We start from the raw sequence: 16,619 nt of genomic DNA, 5'->3' as shown, positions 1-16,619 counted from the left end.
TATATTTTTTAAAAAAATAGAGTGTAAATTTTATTTTAAAAAATGAAAGATAAATTTAAATTTTATTCTAAAAATGGTGGCTAAATTTCATTTTTCTTCAATTTATTTTAGAAATCATTAATAGCTGATAGAAAATAAACAAAAAAATAAATATTAATATTATCGTTTCGAATTTCATTAAAGATATGTTTTTTTTAATGGAGTACAAATTTCATAACAAAAAATAAGACTAAAATTCATTTATCTTCAATTTATTTTAAATTCCATTAATTAATAGATGGGAAACATGGAAAACAAAAAAAAAATTAAAAATGGAGTACAAATTTCATCAAAAACAAAAGAAGGCTAAATTTTATTTTTCTTCAATTCAGTTTAGATTTCATTAATTAATAGATGAAAAAAACAAAGCGATATGTATTAATGAATATTATTTAATGTAGATAAGGACATAGATGTAAATTCACAATTCAAACTCATATATTTATAGTAGTAATATTAATAATAATATCTAGATAATAGATTGAATTTCATTATAGATATAAGTTTTAAAAAAAATGGATTGCAATTTTCATCACAAAAAATGAATGCTAAATTTTATTTTTCTTCAATTTAGTTTAGATTTGATTAATTAATTGATGAAAACATGCAGAAAAAATAAGGTCCTCGGGTTAGCGTGTGCACATCTAGTCTCGCCTACTCAGTCTTCGGCACCTTCGATCTCCTGATCAATATGCTCACATACATCAATCACACCTAATGAGTCTAAAAACTCAACACCTGTAACTTAATAACGAATACATATACATAACATGTCTTTAATTTATTTTAAATTTCATTAATTAATAGATGAAAAACATGGAAAACAAAAAAAAAATTAAAAATGGAGTGTGTAAATTCACAAAAAAAATAAACATGTATTAATGATTGTTATTAAATGAAAGTAAGGACATTTATGTAAATTCACAATTCACATTCATATGTAGATATAGAAATAGATAATCGAATTCAACTCGTTAGTTGTGACTTTCGTATTAACTATATCGTATCAGTTCTATCGTAAAATTTAAAAAATAGAGTGCAAATTTCATTACAACAAAAAATAAGGCTAAATGTTCTCTTCAATTTATTTTAAATTTCATTAATTAATAGATGAAAAACATGGGAAAAAAAATAAAAATAAAAATGGAGTGTGTAAATTGACAAAAAAAAAATAAAAATATATTAATGATTATTATTAAATGAATGTAAGAACATTTCTCTTCAATTTATTTTAAATTTCATTAATTAATATGAAAAACATGGTAAAAAAATAAAAATGGAGTATGTAAATTGACAAAAAAAAATAAACATGTATTAATGATTATTATTAAATGAATGTAAGGACATTTCTCTTCAATTTATTTTAAATTTTATTAATTAATATGAAAAACATGGAAAAATTAAAATAAAATGGAGTGTGTAAGTTCACAAAAAAATAAACATGTATTAATGATTATTATTAAATGAAAGTAAGGACATTTTTGTAAATTCACAATTCATATTCATATATTTATATAGATATAGATATAGATAGATATAGATATAGATAACCATGTAGTATTATTTTATTGTGAAATTAATGTAAAACGATGACAAAGTGAACTAAAAAAAATCTATTAATATATTGATTTCCTTTATCTTTTCATTATTGTTCAAAAAATTAATTCGTACAGAAGCATTAGTAATGATCAAAGCACAAATGCAAAATCGAAATTACTGTATAATAAATGAATTATCATGTTGAATAAATAAATATGAACCATAAAACACCCGTTAGTTTAAAGTATTTCTTTTAGTTGGGAGAGATCTGGGTTTGTTATAATCTCATCTCAAACTTTGGACTCACCAAAACTTTCTTGCTCTGTCACATAAAATCAGAGGATGAATTGGTAATTTCTTGACCCGCCAAAATGGTGGGTCGGCCCACAACACCTTGCCTAATCTGACGTAAAATCAATTAGACAAATCATATAAAATAAGTAAGATGAGTTGATAATTTCCGATTTCCGCATTTCCTGTGTTTTGGTAGTTCTCCTCTTCCTATTGATAATTTCATGGGTAAAAACTAGGAATCCAAATTTCAAATAAAAGGTGATTTGAAATCATTCAAAATTTATACTTTTCCCCTTCTCAAAAAAGATCACATGAATGGTGTCTATTTACTCTTAATTTCCATGCTAACAAGGCTTGGGACACATATGCAAGAAAGGGCACCAGAAACATGACATCTATGGCCAAATTATCATTACATATGTAGCAGCCTTTAATGTTTATTATGTATATTGTACAGTAATAAATATATTTTTTCAATTCTGCCATTTAAATTATTTATTATCTGGAGGTGAAGGCACGTATATATCTTCTGATATATGAAATATTGATTTCCAAGCTTTAAAATGTGTTTATATTCCGCACATTGGAGAAGCTGCTGAATCCATGCGACAAAGACTTCTTGAGAATTTTCATGCTGAAGCACGAAGAATATAAACACATTTTAAAGCTTGGAAATCAAAATTTTGATTTCCAATCAAAATGTGCTTGCACTAAGAATTTTATACAGACATCACAAAGAAACTATTGCTAAGCAAAACATGGAAAAGGGACTACAACAAAGCAGATGGAATTGCATTTGAACCTGTTAATGGAGTTAAATGTGCTAAAAACCCTTATAGAGAAGGCAACTAAAAGATGAAAATACCGTTCCCACCTCAATCAACATGCCAAAATATCCAAACGTTGGGTGTTTTCAGTTGTATTTTTAAATCACAAGTAGATTTGAACTTGTATTAATTTTTTAAAGGGTTTTTTTAGCACGTTAAAGCTTATACATGAATCTCAAATGCAATTTTTACCCAACAATAATGGCCAAGATCTCTTTTCCGAGGTTTAAACAATGTGTGTGTGATCACGAAATAGAGTGCCGCCTGTCTTTCCCTGCTTTAACTCTGCCTTTGAAACCCGGTGTGTTCCCCTCAGGCCGAATAAACCTGCCAAGTTTCCTCGACACGAGCTTAACAATGATTTCCGGGCCGAAAAAGGCTTATCCGCAATGGACATTGTGCGCGAGATAACCGAAGGATTGGGATGATCACCTGGTATTTTAATTGAAGGATTTTCTCTGTCTTTCAATCTCATTTTCATCTTCAATAGCTCCAGTTTCAGGTCCTCATTTTCCCTCTGTAGATTTGTGATCGACTCTTCACCTGGAATCGAGTGAATTTCCATCGGTTCTGGGGTTTTAGGTGAATTAAGAGCAGGGGACGATTCGTGGAGTCCACCATCCACGACTTCCCCATGGCGTTGCTGCTCGTGGTAAAGAACTTGAACAACTGTTTGAACCGGAAGCCTGTCGTTTTGAGCTGCATGTGCACAAGCTTCACGAGATAGCTTTTGACAGTCCATTAAACTGCAAATCTTCTTCCTCTCCCTGTCGCTTAACGCGGGATGTGCCTATACAACGGAATGGTTTAGATAAAAAAAACATTGTGCATAAGACCTCACGATTTTTGAATTTCTATATAATCAACATACCTTTAAGTATATGTCAATGGCTCTATACATTCCATCATCAGTTATTCTATACTGTTCAGGGATAAGTTCTGCGAAGTCAAGGAACCTGGGAACGGATAAGTTATGATCAGAAGCAATTTCTGCAAGGTAATTCTCAATTAATCTTGTCACATTCTCCATCTCATTTGATGAATGGGAGATGTAACATTGGTCTGCATCATATCCCACTCTGTTTATCTCCATTCTACTTTCGAAAAAATTCATTGTGATTCGCTGTATGGTCTGGACATCGAACAATGTGTCTCCTCTTAAAGAATAAGAAGGAATTAATAAATCATCTATCACAGCTTGTCCCAGTTGAGAAGCAATCATCTTCTCCAAGTCAAGCCGGCAAGCAAATGTTGTGGCTAAACATATCGCAGCTCGAAGAAGCATAGACAGGAAGCTAACAGGCATTGAGTTCTTCTCTCTTGGAAGAAGACCAACCATCACTTCTAAGACGACCCTTTTTTCGTGCTGTTGTTTTGTATCGATCTTCTTTCGGCCCTTTCCAAACAACTCCTGGAATGTTCAGAAAAATGTGTCACATTAGCGAGTCTGTATACTGCATAATAAGCAAATTCATGGAGCAAGACCTCACCAAACCTCGAAGAGATTTCTGAGCATAAAGCATTAGTATTGGACCAAGTGCATATTTCTTGAATCCCCTAGATATCATCTTAACAATAACCCGTTGAAACAGATCGATTCGAAGCAGTGTCAAATCTTCAGCCCACCAATCCACAACAGGCTTCGAGACAGGAAAATTATACGAAACCGAGTGATGTAACTCTCCACTTTTGGGCTCCACCGGCGCAGCAAATTGGCGATCTCTACACGCAATAGAGACTATTGTATCAATGCATCGACTCGCCAGTTTAACATTTTCTGCCACGGGAAAAAGATTTTCACAAGAACGTAATATGAACACTGCCCCTGCAAGACTCGTTAATACTACTTCATTTACGTACGCTTCGGTTCTTCCTATTAAGTTTCCGACCGCGTAATTCTCAGTCATTTCAAGAAACTCGGCCACGCATCTTAGAATCGATATGTTTTCTGTACTGATTTCGAAGTTAACTCCATAGCAAAATTTTGCTGCAAGTTCGAATGCGTCCGCCCCTCCAGGGATATCGGAGAGTTCGATGATTGAAAGATCAGCATCCATGGATTCTGAAACCAGTTTCCTCATGTATCCACTTTTCGACACCAAAGGAAACTGTACGTTTCAACATATATCAAATTTACTCAATTCTTATCAATGAAATTTAACCAAAAATGACGTTGAATAACAAAACCCAACTGACATAAATCAAGAAATTGGTGAATTATTAGCATTATATCTATTGATAACAAAATCTACCTTGTGCAGCGAGAAGGAGGTTCCTCCAGCAATAACAGTAACATCGGTAGGAATCTCATGGGAAAAAACCCTGTTGAATTTCAAAAGAAAAAGCTCAGATTCTACCTCCACTCCCAAAATCAAGAACATACATATCTTGCACACGCGCGCGCGCGAAAGATTATTAAAGAAGAAATCAAGTTGACCATTCGCTAGTCCTCTTCATGGTAGCAGAAAGGCGATGTTTTTTCTTGGACTAAATATTTGCATCATTGGATTGTGCAGTGTGCTGCTTGTGGTCAAGATCCAGCATCTTGATATTTAATTATTTTTATTTTATGGCGACTCAGCTTCGCTGCATTAAACTGAAGTGAACGTACAGTGAATCTGTTCCCCTTCGTTCCTGGACATCGATAAAAAATAATCGATAACCGTGTCATTTTCTTTCTCAACAGTTATCTCACTTGGTTCAACATATGATAAATAATTCTAAAAATATTAAATTATATATTTTAAAGTATATTTTTATTAAATAAAAATGATGGAAAATAAATGCAATCGCAACATGTGTGTTCGGTCATTCATTTTGAAGAAATTCAATTTTCTTGCTTTGTTTTAATTTAAAAAATAGGATTTGGATTAGATTTGAATGCATACTATCCATAAAGAAATTTGGATTTGGATTAGATTCGAATGCATACCATCCAATCTTTACAAAACTACTCTTCTTTGAAAACAAACAAAAAAAGTTAAAATATCTTAAACTAGGCAAAAACTTGTGTGAGACGGTCTCACGGGTCGAATTTGTGAGACGAAACTCTTATTTAGGTTATCCATGAAAATGTATAAATTTTTATGTTAAAAATATTACTTTTTATTGTAAATATGGGTAGGATTGACCCGTCTCACAAATTAGTATCCGTGAGACGGTCTCACATTAGACTCGCTCCTTAAACTATTGGCCCGTAATCGAGAAACGACTTCCAAATAGTGACATTTTCCATATTGTACAAATCTGCAATGGTTTCCTTCTACGTATCTATTTATTATTACATGGTTTTTTTAGATATGAGATTTTGTGAACTAATTTCTTCTTTTTAAGCAACTCTTAAAAAAATATCGAGCGAGTACGTAGGATTTGGATGTTCGATTTCACTTAAAAGCAACTTCTCCATTCGTGTTCTTATTTAAATTGACAATCAAAAAAATTTCCTATTTGATGTTTGGTTGCACTTATAATAATTGACGACACTCGGCATCTCATTTACAAGTATTAGAGTATATCTCTTGTGAGATGGTCTGACGAATCTTTATCTGTGAGATAGGTCATCTATCCTATCGATATTTATAATAAAAAGTAATACTCTTAACATAAAAAGTAATATTTTTTCATAGATGATCTAAATAAGATATTTGTCTCATAAAATACGACCTGTAAGACCGTCTCACACAAGTTTTTGCCCAAGTATTAAAAAAAATTGATATTACTAAGAAATATATTTTATATTCAACCTTCCGATTCAAAACTACTACGATGATTGACACACTATATCCAGTAACAATGGTTCACCTTTAAATTTCTAGAAGAGAGGTATATTTATTTTTTTTTTTCTTCATATAATTAGCATATATGTACACAGAAACGGAGCCCAACAGGCGGATGGGTGCGACCACCTTCTCAATTTTTTATTTTATCGAATATAGGTTTAAAATTAAATATATATTTTTCGCCTTTCCTCTTATTATTTGTTTCCACTTCACATGTTTCTAGCGATTCACATAACAATGTTACTCACACAACACGTTTGTATATCGGTTGGCCATAAAAAAATTATCTTTTGTTTCAATATATTATATATTTCATATAATTTAAAATATTTTTTTTCAGAAAAAGTATATTTTCAAAAAAACAAATACTAAAAATGGATGTATATGAATTTACACAAACAAATTTAAGAGGGGATCTTTGATTGGGTTGGGTCATTAATGTAATCGAATGTGGGGTTTCTTTACATCAAAAAAACCGTTGGGCCAAGGCAAAATTCAATTAGGTTTCCCGCACGGATTCCAGAGAACAGTTTACACTTCTCAAATCAAACCATAAAACTGCTAAAATTTGCAATCACGCCTGGAATAAATCATTTGGTGTAATTCTAGCATGATTCTCATATGGGCTTTCAAGGATCCGAACTATTTCCATTGAAGTGCAACATGTGCTTCTGATTTTGCTGGTGCTACCATGGTTGTCGCCGGTGTTTTGAAGGATCAGGACAATATCAGTTACAAGTGAAATATTTGATCTTACTTTGTAATTTTTCAGCATGATCACCGTCTGGGTTTTTAACCATCTGAACAATTTCAATTAAAGCTGCAATCTTTGCTCTCCCTCACTAATGGGAGTTGTAATTGAGTCCGAAATCTGGGAGCCAAACAAAGTGGTATACATATTTTTATTCATTTCCAGTTTCTTCTCCATATTCCTTTATCCGGCGCGAAGTGCGGCAAATGTCTTCGATCACGCGCCTACCGTTTCCTTTCTTCGTTTTCAGCGAGACTTTCTTCTGCTCTACTCACTTTCCTCTGGTATTTTAATTTTGTATCTTTTATGATATTATTTTTGTGGATTTAGAATCTAAGTCCTTTCTCGCTGGCTGATTTTGGATTTTGCTTAATAGTGATGGAGGGCTTGTGGGATGTGTTTGGAGAGTACGAATTGACCTATTATGGATTGAATAAAGAGCAAATGCTGGTTTTATTATGCGTCGGATGTGCGGTCTCTCTGTTTATCGGGAGTTTTCTTGGAGTTCTTTCTGATTTAGTGTACGTGTACTTCTTTAGCAATTGATTGTGTCATTTTAGTTTAATACCTGTTATAATGTGGAAACATGTGGTTTTGATCCATCTCTATAATCTGTTGGGTGATTAATTTAGTTAAAGCTAATCAAAATAAATTGGGTGTTGTCCTTGGCGCCTTGTTCCCCCAACTGGTTCCCCTATATTATTGGATGATTTTTAAATGTGTACCTTGAATTGCAAAAAAAAAAAGCATTTGTTTTTCGACTAGCTGATATTGTTCTACACCTGGCGCTTGCAATACTAAATGTGTACCTTGAATTGCAAAAAAAAAAGAATTTGTTTTTCGACTAGCTGATATTGTTCTACACCTGGCGCTTGCAATACTACACGAAATTATTGTAGATCGAGATTTTGATGTTATTAAGATCTTTACGCGCAGGGGTCATAAGAAACTATGCTTATTGTTTTACATGCTGCACCTTTTTGTGAACATATTGAAGATGGTCAATAGCACTCCAGCTATTTGGTTGGCAAGCATTTGTCTTTCACTGGCCTCTTCAATATTTTCCTTTTCTTTTGAGACATGGATAGTAATCGAGCATGACAAGGTTAGGATAAAGATTTTGTCTTGATAAACAAATACGGGTGATTGGATTAGCAATGCCAGTTATCTTTTACATTGTATGCTTTGCAGCTCGGCCAGAGGCAAGATTCGTTGAATCATATGTTTTGGTTGATGACATTCTTTGAATCTGCATCTTTCATCGGCAGTCAAGTGCTTGGCAATTATCTGATTGATGGTGATGTCAATAAAAACATTAGATCTAAGTGGAATGTAGCTGTGGTTCTGGTTGTTGTTGCAATTATCTATGTTACCCAAGGCTGGAAAGAAGCTCCTAAAAGAACACTGTTCAAGGATTATAGTATTGTGTTTCATAGGCGCATTCTCTGTGGTATGTTTTCTGACATTGTTGATTAATATCGGAAAACCAGTTTTTGATATATTGTCTTTAGTACTTTAACACACAAGTTACTTGCATAATAGCTAGATCAAGAAGTCAGTACCACTGTTTGCTACAACATTTGTATAGATCTTAGTTTTCCAAAACTGTTCAAACCTTCACGTGACAAATTTAGATTTTCATTTGCTAGACAAGAGAATATGGCTATTATCGTTGGCGCAAGCTTCTGTTCACTTCTCTGTTACAGCTTTTTGGATTCTTTGGGCTCCAACTGTAGTGGTAAGATCTTGAGCACAACTGATAGAAGATACTTTTCTCTCTTAGTTCAATTTTTTTTTAATATTTGGAACTTGTCACGTGTTGCAGGCTGATGGGAGAGAAGTATCATTGGGTTTGATATATCCTTGTATGTTGGGTTCTAAGATGCTCGGTAGCACTGGATTCCCATGGTTGTTACCGGGATCATTAGCAATTCGTACAGAGGAATATCTAGTATATGTTTTTATTATAATGGGCACCGCTTTGTCTATTGTTGCCTTTGATTATCAGGTATGGAACTCTTCAATCATTTATTAATTTGTGGGACCAATTGAGCTTCATAAATCCAATTTCCGGTTTTGATAACATGGTTAATGTATAAATATGTTCAGGATATTGATATTCTTGTGGTACTATTTTGCATATTTCATGCTTGCATGGGCCTGGTTCTGCCGTCTCTTGCAAGATTGAGAACCATGTAAGCTGTTATTGCTTTTGTGCTCTTTTTAGTCACAAATTATGGCTTTTTGGATCATTATGGTGTGGATTATTGTTGCTATTTTAATTCCAGTGGTTTAAAAAATTTAGTCCTGCATTTTACTTATATGATATGATGAGCATATAGTTTGAGCGTTAGATGTCATGACTTAGTTTAGTTACTTGCATCTTAGTTCACCTTTCAATGCAATTCATAGGTATGTGCCGAATGAAGTTCGTGGAGGAATGATGACCCTATCACTCGCACCCGCAAATGCTGCAGTCTTGGTTTTCCTGATGCTGGTACATTCTTTAACCATGTTGCTTTAAAAAATTTAAACAATTGCAGAGCTACAAATTTTCATATTTTAGCCTTTGTTTTTGCTTTTGAGTACATGTCTCCATCTTGAAATTTCTTAACCCGGAAAAAGGACTGTTCTAGATAAAAAAAGGCTGGAGAAGAGATGATTGAAGAGAATTAATCACGTGGAGACTGAGCGTGTGATTAAAATTATTTGGATATTGTTTATATTGCAGAGAGGTTACTGTCAGTATATTGGGAATTCGACTCTCACTGCATTTGCAGCTTTTGGGCTGTTCTCCGCTGCTGGTTGCATGTATGTGCTTAAAAAATGGGGAAAGCAGCTTCACCAGAGTAAGCATAACTTGTGATATACACATATCTTGTCTGAAATTCGTTCTATTGATCAAGTCTCTAGGGCATCAATTGTATTACCTTGAGTCGTCGATCTCAAGAAGCCAATGTGAGATGGATTCACGACGCGTATTGGCTGGTTCCACATGAAAGGGAAAGACGACGGAAAGATATACAGAATTATGTCTGCAAATTTTTGTTTAACTGTCTTTTCGCCTCGGCTACATCTATATAGGAGGGTGTATATGGTAGCTAATCCTGTTGTCGAGTTGATCAGTTTTGTAGGTCTCTAATGCATGTTAGATGGGGCGCCTGAGAATCATTGTTAATCAAAATTCGTCTTCTGAGAATTATTTCTTTTCAGTACTGTATCCAGATATAGAATATACTTCTTCGACTCTCAAAAAAGCACCGAAAAAGTCGAAATCAAGAAGCAAAAAATTAATCTTTTATTAAAGTTTAATCCAACTTTAATCAGTAATTTAGAATGATAATACATCTTTTTATGTATGCTAGTTCACTAATCATTATGTACTTTAAGATTTTTACACAATTGTATTATAAGAAACTATATTCCAATTTAGTTTATATTAATTTCAAGAGTTCATATTCAATCATTACTTTAAAAAGAGTATCAGAAAATATTTTTAAAAATTTTAGAATAAAAAACAACATAATTAGAAATAGCATGAAATTATATGACCTTATGCCATGGATATATGGATGCATAAACGACAGATAACATACATATTTAGAATAGCATGATAAAAATAAATTTAAAAAGAGCACTAACTTATGCTTGAAACTAATCGATTAATTCACCATGTATATATTATATACATACATATATTATAAATTATAAATTACAAAATATGTCATAGACATAGTAATTAGAAAATTTAGGACAATTTTGTGCTTCACAAGGGAATCCAAGTCCACGGTGTTTCCACGTGGTGAGTCGCAGGAACGAAGAAGAAGCAGCGTGCTAAGATCTTGTTGGCACGAAATGTTCGACCCACTCCACACTCGCACAGCATCTGCCTCAGCCACAAAAAACAAATATCTTCCTCCGGATAATCCCATTTTACTACACCACATCTAAATAAATATATCAAGTGACCTTCCGACTATAAAACAAATGACAGATTAACTCCGTAAATATAACGTGAAATTCCAACTCAGTTCTCCTCCACTCTAAATTCTCAGAGCTGGGAAAAACATTTATCCGATCACTACAGCGTTAGAGAGTGAGAATGCTTCGACTGAGTATATATTGTACTATTGTCTCGAGTCCTAGACATGAGATCAAGATTGGAAAGGGGTGCGGCTCCATGTTTACATACCAAAGATGTAGGATTTTACAGGGAAGGATTGCTGTTAGGGGCTTGAAAGATGAAATGGATGGAGGCAAAGGTGGGGGGGCGTCTGGCCAGAGTTGGGATCCTGGATTCGAAATCGAGGTGCCATTCGAACAAAGACCGGTATGTCTCATGTAATTCTGTTTTCTTGGACATTTGAATTAATTCCTTCTATGGAATTCCTGAACACCTCGGACCTTCATCGAAATCCCTGAAGATGATTAATTGAGCAAAAAAGATTGACAATCTTGAGTAGAATTAAGTATACGAGGTGTACTCTCATGTCAGATTACCTTTGACACACTGAGAATGTTTATGCCACCGCTATAATCCCATCCCATATCTTCAGTTGCAGAGTCGAATGGTTGTCAAACTTGAATCCCCATGATCACTTCCTGTGACAATGTTAAAAAATGAAGCAAGATTATGAGGATACATTATATTCACATTTTGATTACAAATTTTTTATGTGAGTTCCACCAACAAAATCTGGTGCTTTCTTAGGTAAATGAATATTCGTCTCTGAAAGAATCAACACTATACTCATGGGCTGACCTGGGTCCAGGATCCTTTTTCTTGCGCCTAGGAGGACTTTGGTTAGTCACTTTCACAGTCCTGGGAGTACCTATTGCAGGAGCAAGCTTCAATCTATCAAAGGTACTTGGAAGTGTATGGACATTTTTTAAGGATAACGTTACCTAAAAAGTTTATATAGGTCGATTAAGAAAACAGACATGCCACGAAGGGTTCTGTGTTGAGTGATAACCAAACTCTTCATGCATGCAACTCATCCAAGTTCTGGCGTTGAAACATTTACTCCCTTTCTCTAAAACTAGAAGAAGCTAACACTTTTTTAACCATGCAGGATCCTTTACGTTTCTTCCTTGCTGCTGGTACAGGAACACTTTTTCTTGTTTCTTTAATTGTCCTGAGGATTTACCTGGTATGTCCTGTCCTTATTGAAAATATTTGCATGAATTAATCACTCAACATGAGGTAGCACCAAAAAAGAAGAAGGCAAAAGACAGAAATATTAGTCTACAATACATCCCCGTCAGCTGAACTAGCTACTGTCAGATCTCTTGGCAAGTGCAATCCATATGAAATGGATTCAATCCTCTACAAATGAAAGGACCAATAGTTTCTAATTTAATTTTCTGCATCTTAGTTTGTTTGTGTTAGCTAGTAACTGGGACAAACAGAAAAATATTAGATTTCACAATAGCATGCCTTTCTTTTAATCTAGACCTGACGTCTCTCATAAATCCTCAAAAGAGCAGTACATCTCTCATGTTTGTCTAACTGAGCAGATTTACCTATAAAATTATTTCTTTCCATATCAAGTTTCAAAACATTATTGTCTCCATGCATCCTGAGCTTAGTACAACGAATTTGACAGGGATGGAGCTATGTCGGAGACAGGCTTTTATCGGCAGTCATACCTTATGAAGAAACTGGATGGTATGATGGTCAAATGTGGGTGAAACCACCAGAGGTTGGTGCATATTCAAAACTGTATTGACAGCATTACGATGAAATTTTTGCCAAAAATCAATTTCAAAGTTCATATCTCCCGGCAACTGGCATAATGCAAATATAAGAGGACCCAGCCTTTTCAGATTTCAAAATTTTAATATAGATATCTGCAGTTCAGTCTTTCCTATTTAAATGGGAAATTCACAAAAAAATAAAAATAAAAAATTCCACTGATGCAAAGTGAACCATTATATTTTTGTGACGAGTGCAACAGCATTTGATGATTTGATACACATTAAAAATTTATAACATTTAGCACCCAATTTGCTAAAATATAGAAAATTTAAGGGGATTGTCATCAATCCACTGCTTGAAGGAGTGAGTTTAACAGAATACGCCGCTCTGCTTTTTAAAGAAAATTTGGGGGACAAGAAAACAAGATAGATTCGATCAATTGTACTTATCACAGCCATTCCCTCTCTTTTGAGTACTTATCACAGCCATTCTGTCTCTTTTGTTTACAGATCCTTGCTCGTGATAGATTACTGGGATCATATAAGGTACAAGATGGATAAAGTATAGTTGTTTAATAGATTTCAAATTTGATGATTGGGACAAAAAAAATTTATGCTGCACAGGACCACAAATAGATGATGAAATTTAAAATCCTTAAAACAATTAATCAATCAAGAGCTTATTGTGCAGTAAAACAATAAGTCCATTAATTCTTAGACCATCAAAGTCTTATTCAGGTCATCATCAAAACTCACTGAAACTTGTGATCTATGTGCATAGGTCAAGCCAGTCATCAAGTTACTGAAGCAGACCCTGGTTGGAACAGGAGTGCTGCTTGTTACAGCTGTTTCATTATTTATTTTTGCTACACCAGTAGAGGACTTCATCCATAACACTTTTGTCCAAGAAAACCAATCCAATGGTTCTGTCTCAAAGATCAGCTCAAAATTCAATTTAAGGTAACAACTATCAGTGGAGACTCCAATCTCTCAATTGAGAAAACATGACAATTGCACACATTACAATTTCAATACGATTATACAGGAAGGAGGAGTTGTTAAGATTACCATTTGATGTCAAGACTGATGATGATCTAGCAGCCGCGGCTGCAGAGGCTGCAGGTGGAAGGCCTGTCTACTGCAGAGACAGGTTTTACCGTGTATTAGCAGGCGGGCAATATTGCAAATGGGAAGATCTACTTAAGTGAGTTTGTGAAAATCCATTTAATCATGATCAGCACAAGCTAGGTGATGCAGATTTTCAGGTGTTGTAAATCATTTGGCTTACATTTTGGAGAAAATATAGATATCTCAGAGTTGCTTAAAAGCATTAATTGCAGAAATCGCGTGACTTTTAGTTTGGATTTTTCGATGTTTGTACAATAGCAATTGATCAAATTCATACAGTTCAATAAATAATGAAGGTTTCCAGATGGTGCAACTAGTTAATTGCGAATATTCAAGAAACAAATTCTGAATGGAAAAATTCAGGATACCATATTTGAATCAGGGAGACCCAACTTGTCCGAATTGCTGTCGATTTCACTTTTGCTTCATATGGACCTTTATTATAAGCTTACTTATTTCCTTCTTTCCGCTCATCACAAGCTCTCCCTAGAGCTACTACAAAACTGCTTCAGAAACTAATGATTATGAGATATCACAATAAAATTTTTTAAAAGGAAGAAATTACAATTATTATTTTGAAATGTATCGAAGTTTAATTATTGAGTAGATTTTTTGTGAAACGGTATCACGAATCTTTATCTGTGATAAGTTTTTTATTATATTATCTTTTCTGGAATTGTCATGTTTATATCAAGAAAGTATATCAATAATTTTGAAATTATTGTATGCGAAAAATATAATTTTGGCCCAACAATTTGTCTATTTTTGTTTTGATCCATTGACTTTTCAATTTTAGATATTGATACAATAATTTCTCAATTTCAATTATTTTGATCCAGCTATCATCAAAATGTTCAATGTTTACTAGAAACCTTGATTAGGTGGTAGGTAAGGCACATTTTGGTGTCACAATTTGTTATGACCATGAGCCTGCTCATATTTTGAACATGCAAATCACATCCTCACGGTCCATGGAATATTGTGAGTGATATGATTACATGTCGTCTTTTATTGTAATGACCATAAGTCTACTGATCTTTTGGGTCTGAAATCACACTCTAAGAACGAATGTCTTTGAGATAGAAGTACTGAGTTCGAGTGCTTGAAAAGATGAGGAAAACCACCACAAGGAGTGAGATAATTCTATGGAATAGAGTGAGATATGTGATTGTAGGCCCAAAAGATACGTGGACCAATGGTAGTTATACAATCATTGAATGATTATGGCGGAATGCATGGAATTTGAAAAGTTTGTTTGATTTATTCAATTTTTTTTTTTTGTTAAATTGATTCCAAATAAATTGATTTCCTTTCAAAATCTACAAATTTTTGGCAACGGTAGCTTCAACCACAATCTAATTAGCGTTTTCCGACAAAAAAATGAACATTCCAGTGGTAGATGAACCAAATAAAAAAATGAACATTCCAGTAGTAGATGAACTAAATAGCTAAAATTCAAAATATATTGTACCAAAATCAAAATTGAAAAGTTAATGAATCTAAATATATATAAAAAAAAAGACACGTTAATTGACCAAAACATTTATTTTCTCCTACCATATACATCTATTCTGGTAGCTAAAAAAAATCACTAGACATGCAAGCTTCTTTCCAAGAACCTATATGTCAGCAATCATGTTTGTCACATAAACAATTTTTGACATAAACAATTTTTGACATGCACGATAGACAACATTAAAAAAATCTATAAATTACATGACAAAATGTCATTCACCATTAACATGACTAAAAATAAAACTAATATGCAAACTACAAGACTAAATTAAAAATTCATAGTTAGCAAGTAAAAAAAAAAGTAAAAATCACAATATTAAAAACACACTTTTAAAAGAATTTTAAGCAAAAATCTTTTGAAACCAAACGCACTCTACAGAACATATAAACGTACAAAATTAAGAATGAATATATAAATTTTAGACATTTTTTTATTATTAAGAGTAATTATTAAAAAAAATTAGTGTCTTTTAGGTGTTTAAATTTTTTATAAAAACAAAAAGTAGACTTAAATTTTATCTAAAAACTCACGCACGCTTAATCGGGTTTAAAGTGATCAGTCTTAGGTTGACATTTTTTTTCCAAACCGAAGTTTTTCTTTCACGTTTTGTACTTAATCCGTGCTTTTCGGAACACGGTTAAAATGGGCGACTTGCTTAGGAACCCGACATGTCTCCGAAAGCATATTTATGTGGGTCAAATTTTGATTTAGTATGTTATTGAATATTAAATGTTATTGAATATTAAATTTCGAATAGAAATTTATGTGTATTTTTTATAATATAAATAATTTATATCTGTATATAAAGAATCTCTCTAAATATTGAAAAAATACACCTTTTTTTTTCCCAAAATTGTCTTTATATGAACATGTTGCACTTGTTTTTTCTTTTCATTTCAACATTTCAATTTGCACTTTTTCGATAATTTTAAAATTATAATATAAATTCCATATATAAATAATCAATTCAAATAACAGTATCATCTTTCGTACACACCGAATGAGAGAATACATTAGTTATTATAAAAAAAATTAATATATTAAAAACT

General features: G+C 33.1%; 3 protein-coding genes across 5 annotated transcripts; 2 read left to right on the top strand and 1 right to left on the bottom strand.

Annotated features, from left to right (window-relative positions):
• Positions 1-2,767: 2,767 nt before the first annotated feature.
• LOC140822620 (BTB/POZ domain-containing protein SR1IP1-like) lies at positions 2,768-5,373 on the bottom strand. 2 transcript variants are annotated; one of them, XM_073183415.1, is made up of 5 exons: positions 5,137-5,373; positions 4,952-5,021; positions 4,190-4,807; positions 3,571-4,110; positions 2,768-3,489 (listed from the first exon to the last, which is right to left on the bottom strand). In XM_073183415.1, the coding sequence occupies exons 1-5, from the start codon at positions 5,154-5,156 to the stop codon at positions 2,926-2,928; spliced, it is 1,812 nt and encodes a 603-aa protein (XP_073039516.1). In that variant the 5' UTR covers positions 5,157-5,373; the 3' UTR covers positions 2,768-2,925. The 2 variants fall into 2 exon arrangements, with proteins under 2 accessions (XP_073039516.1, XP_073039515.1); XM_073183414.1 differs by having other exon boundaries at positions 4,952-5,364.
• Positions 5,374-6,932: 1,559 nt separating this feature from the next.
• On the top strand, positions 6,933-10,416 carry LOC140822626 (uncharacterized). Of its 2 annotated transcripts, none has more exons than XM_073183432.1 (9): positions 6,933-7,513; positions 7,606-7,750; positions 8,166-8,334; positions 8,421-8,679; positions 8,864-8,967; positions 9,055-9,237; positions 9,339-9,424; positions 9,642-9,726; positions 9,961-10,416. In XM_073183432.1, the coding sequence occupies exons 1-9, from the start codon at positions 7,324-7,326 to the stop codon at positions 10,093-10,095; spliced, it is 1,356 nt and encodes a 451-aa protein (XP_073039533.1). In that variant the 5' UTR covers positions 6,933-7,323; the 3' UTR covers positions 10,096-10,416. The 2 variants fall into 2 exon arrangements, with proteins under 2 accessions (XP_073039533.1, XP_073039534.1); XM_073183433.1 differs by having other exon boundaries at positions 6,935-7,513; positions 8,879-8,967.
• A 648-nt stretch (positions 10,417-11,064) lies between these two features.
• On the top strand, positions 11,065-14,359 carry LOC140822607 (protein CONSERVED IN THE GREEN LINEAGE AND DIATOMS 27, chloroplastic-like). The gene is made up of 7 exons (XM_073183392.1): positions 11,065-11,559; positions 11,941-12,093; positions 12,302-12,379; positions 12,836-12,931; positions 13,437-13,472; positions 13,708-13,886; positions 13,972-14,359. Exons 1-7 carry the CDS (start codon positions 11,332-11,334, stop codon positions 14,132-14,134), a joined length of 933 nt encoding a protein of 310 aa, XP_073039493.1. The 5' UTR covers positions 11,065-11,331; the 3' UTR covers positions 14,135-14,359.
• The last annotated feature ends 2,260 nt before the right edge of the window (positions 14,360-16,619 follow it).

The sequence above is a fragment of the Primulina eburnea genome, unplaced genomic scaffold (assembly GCF_022965805.1).
Source record: "Primulina eburnea isolate SZY01 unplaced genomic scaffold, ASM2296580v1 ctg973_ERROPOS1174311, whole genome shotgun sequence".
Lineage (NCBI taxonomy): Eukaryota > Viridiplantae > Streptophyta > Magnoliopsida > Lamiales > Gesneriaceae > Primulina > Primulina eburnea.
Note: the sequence above shows the minus strand (reverse complement) of the source record. Positions and strands in the feature narration are given on the sequence as shown.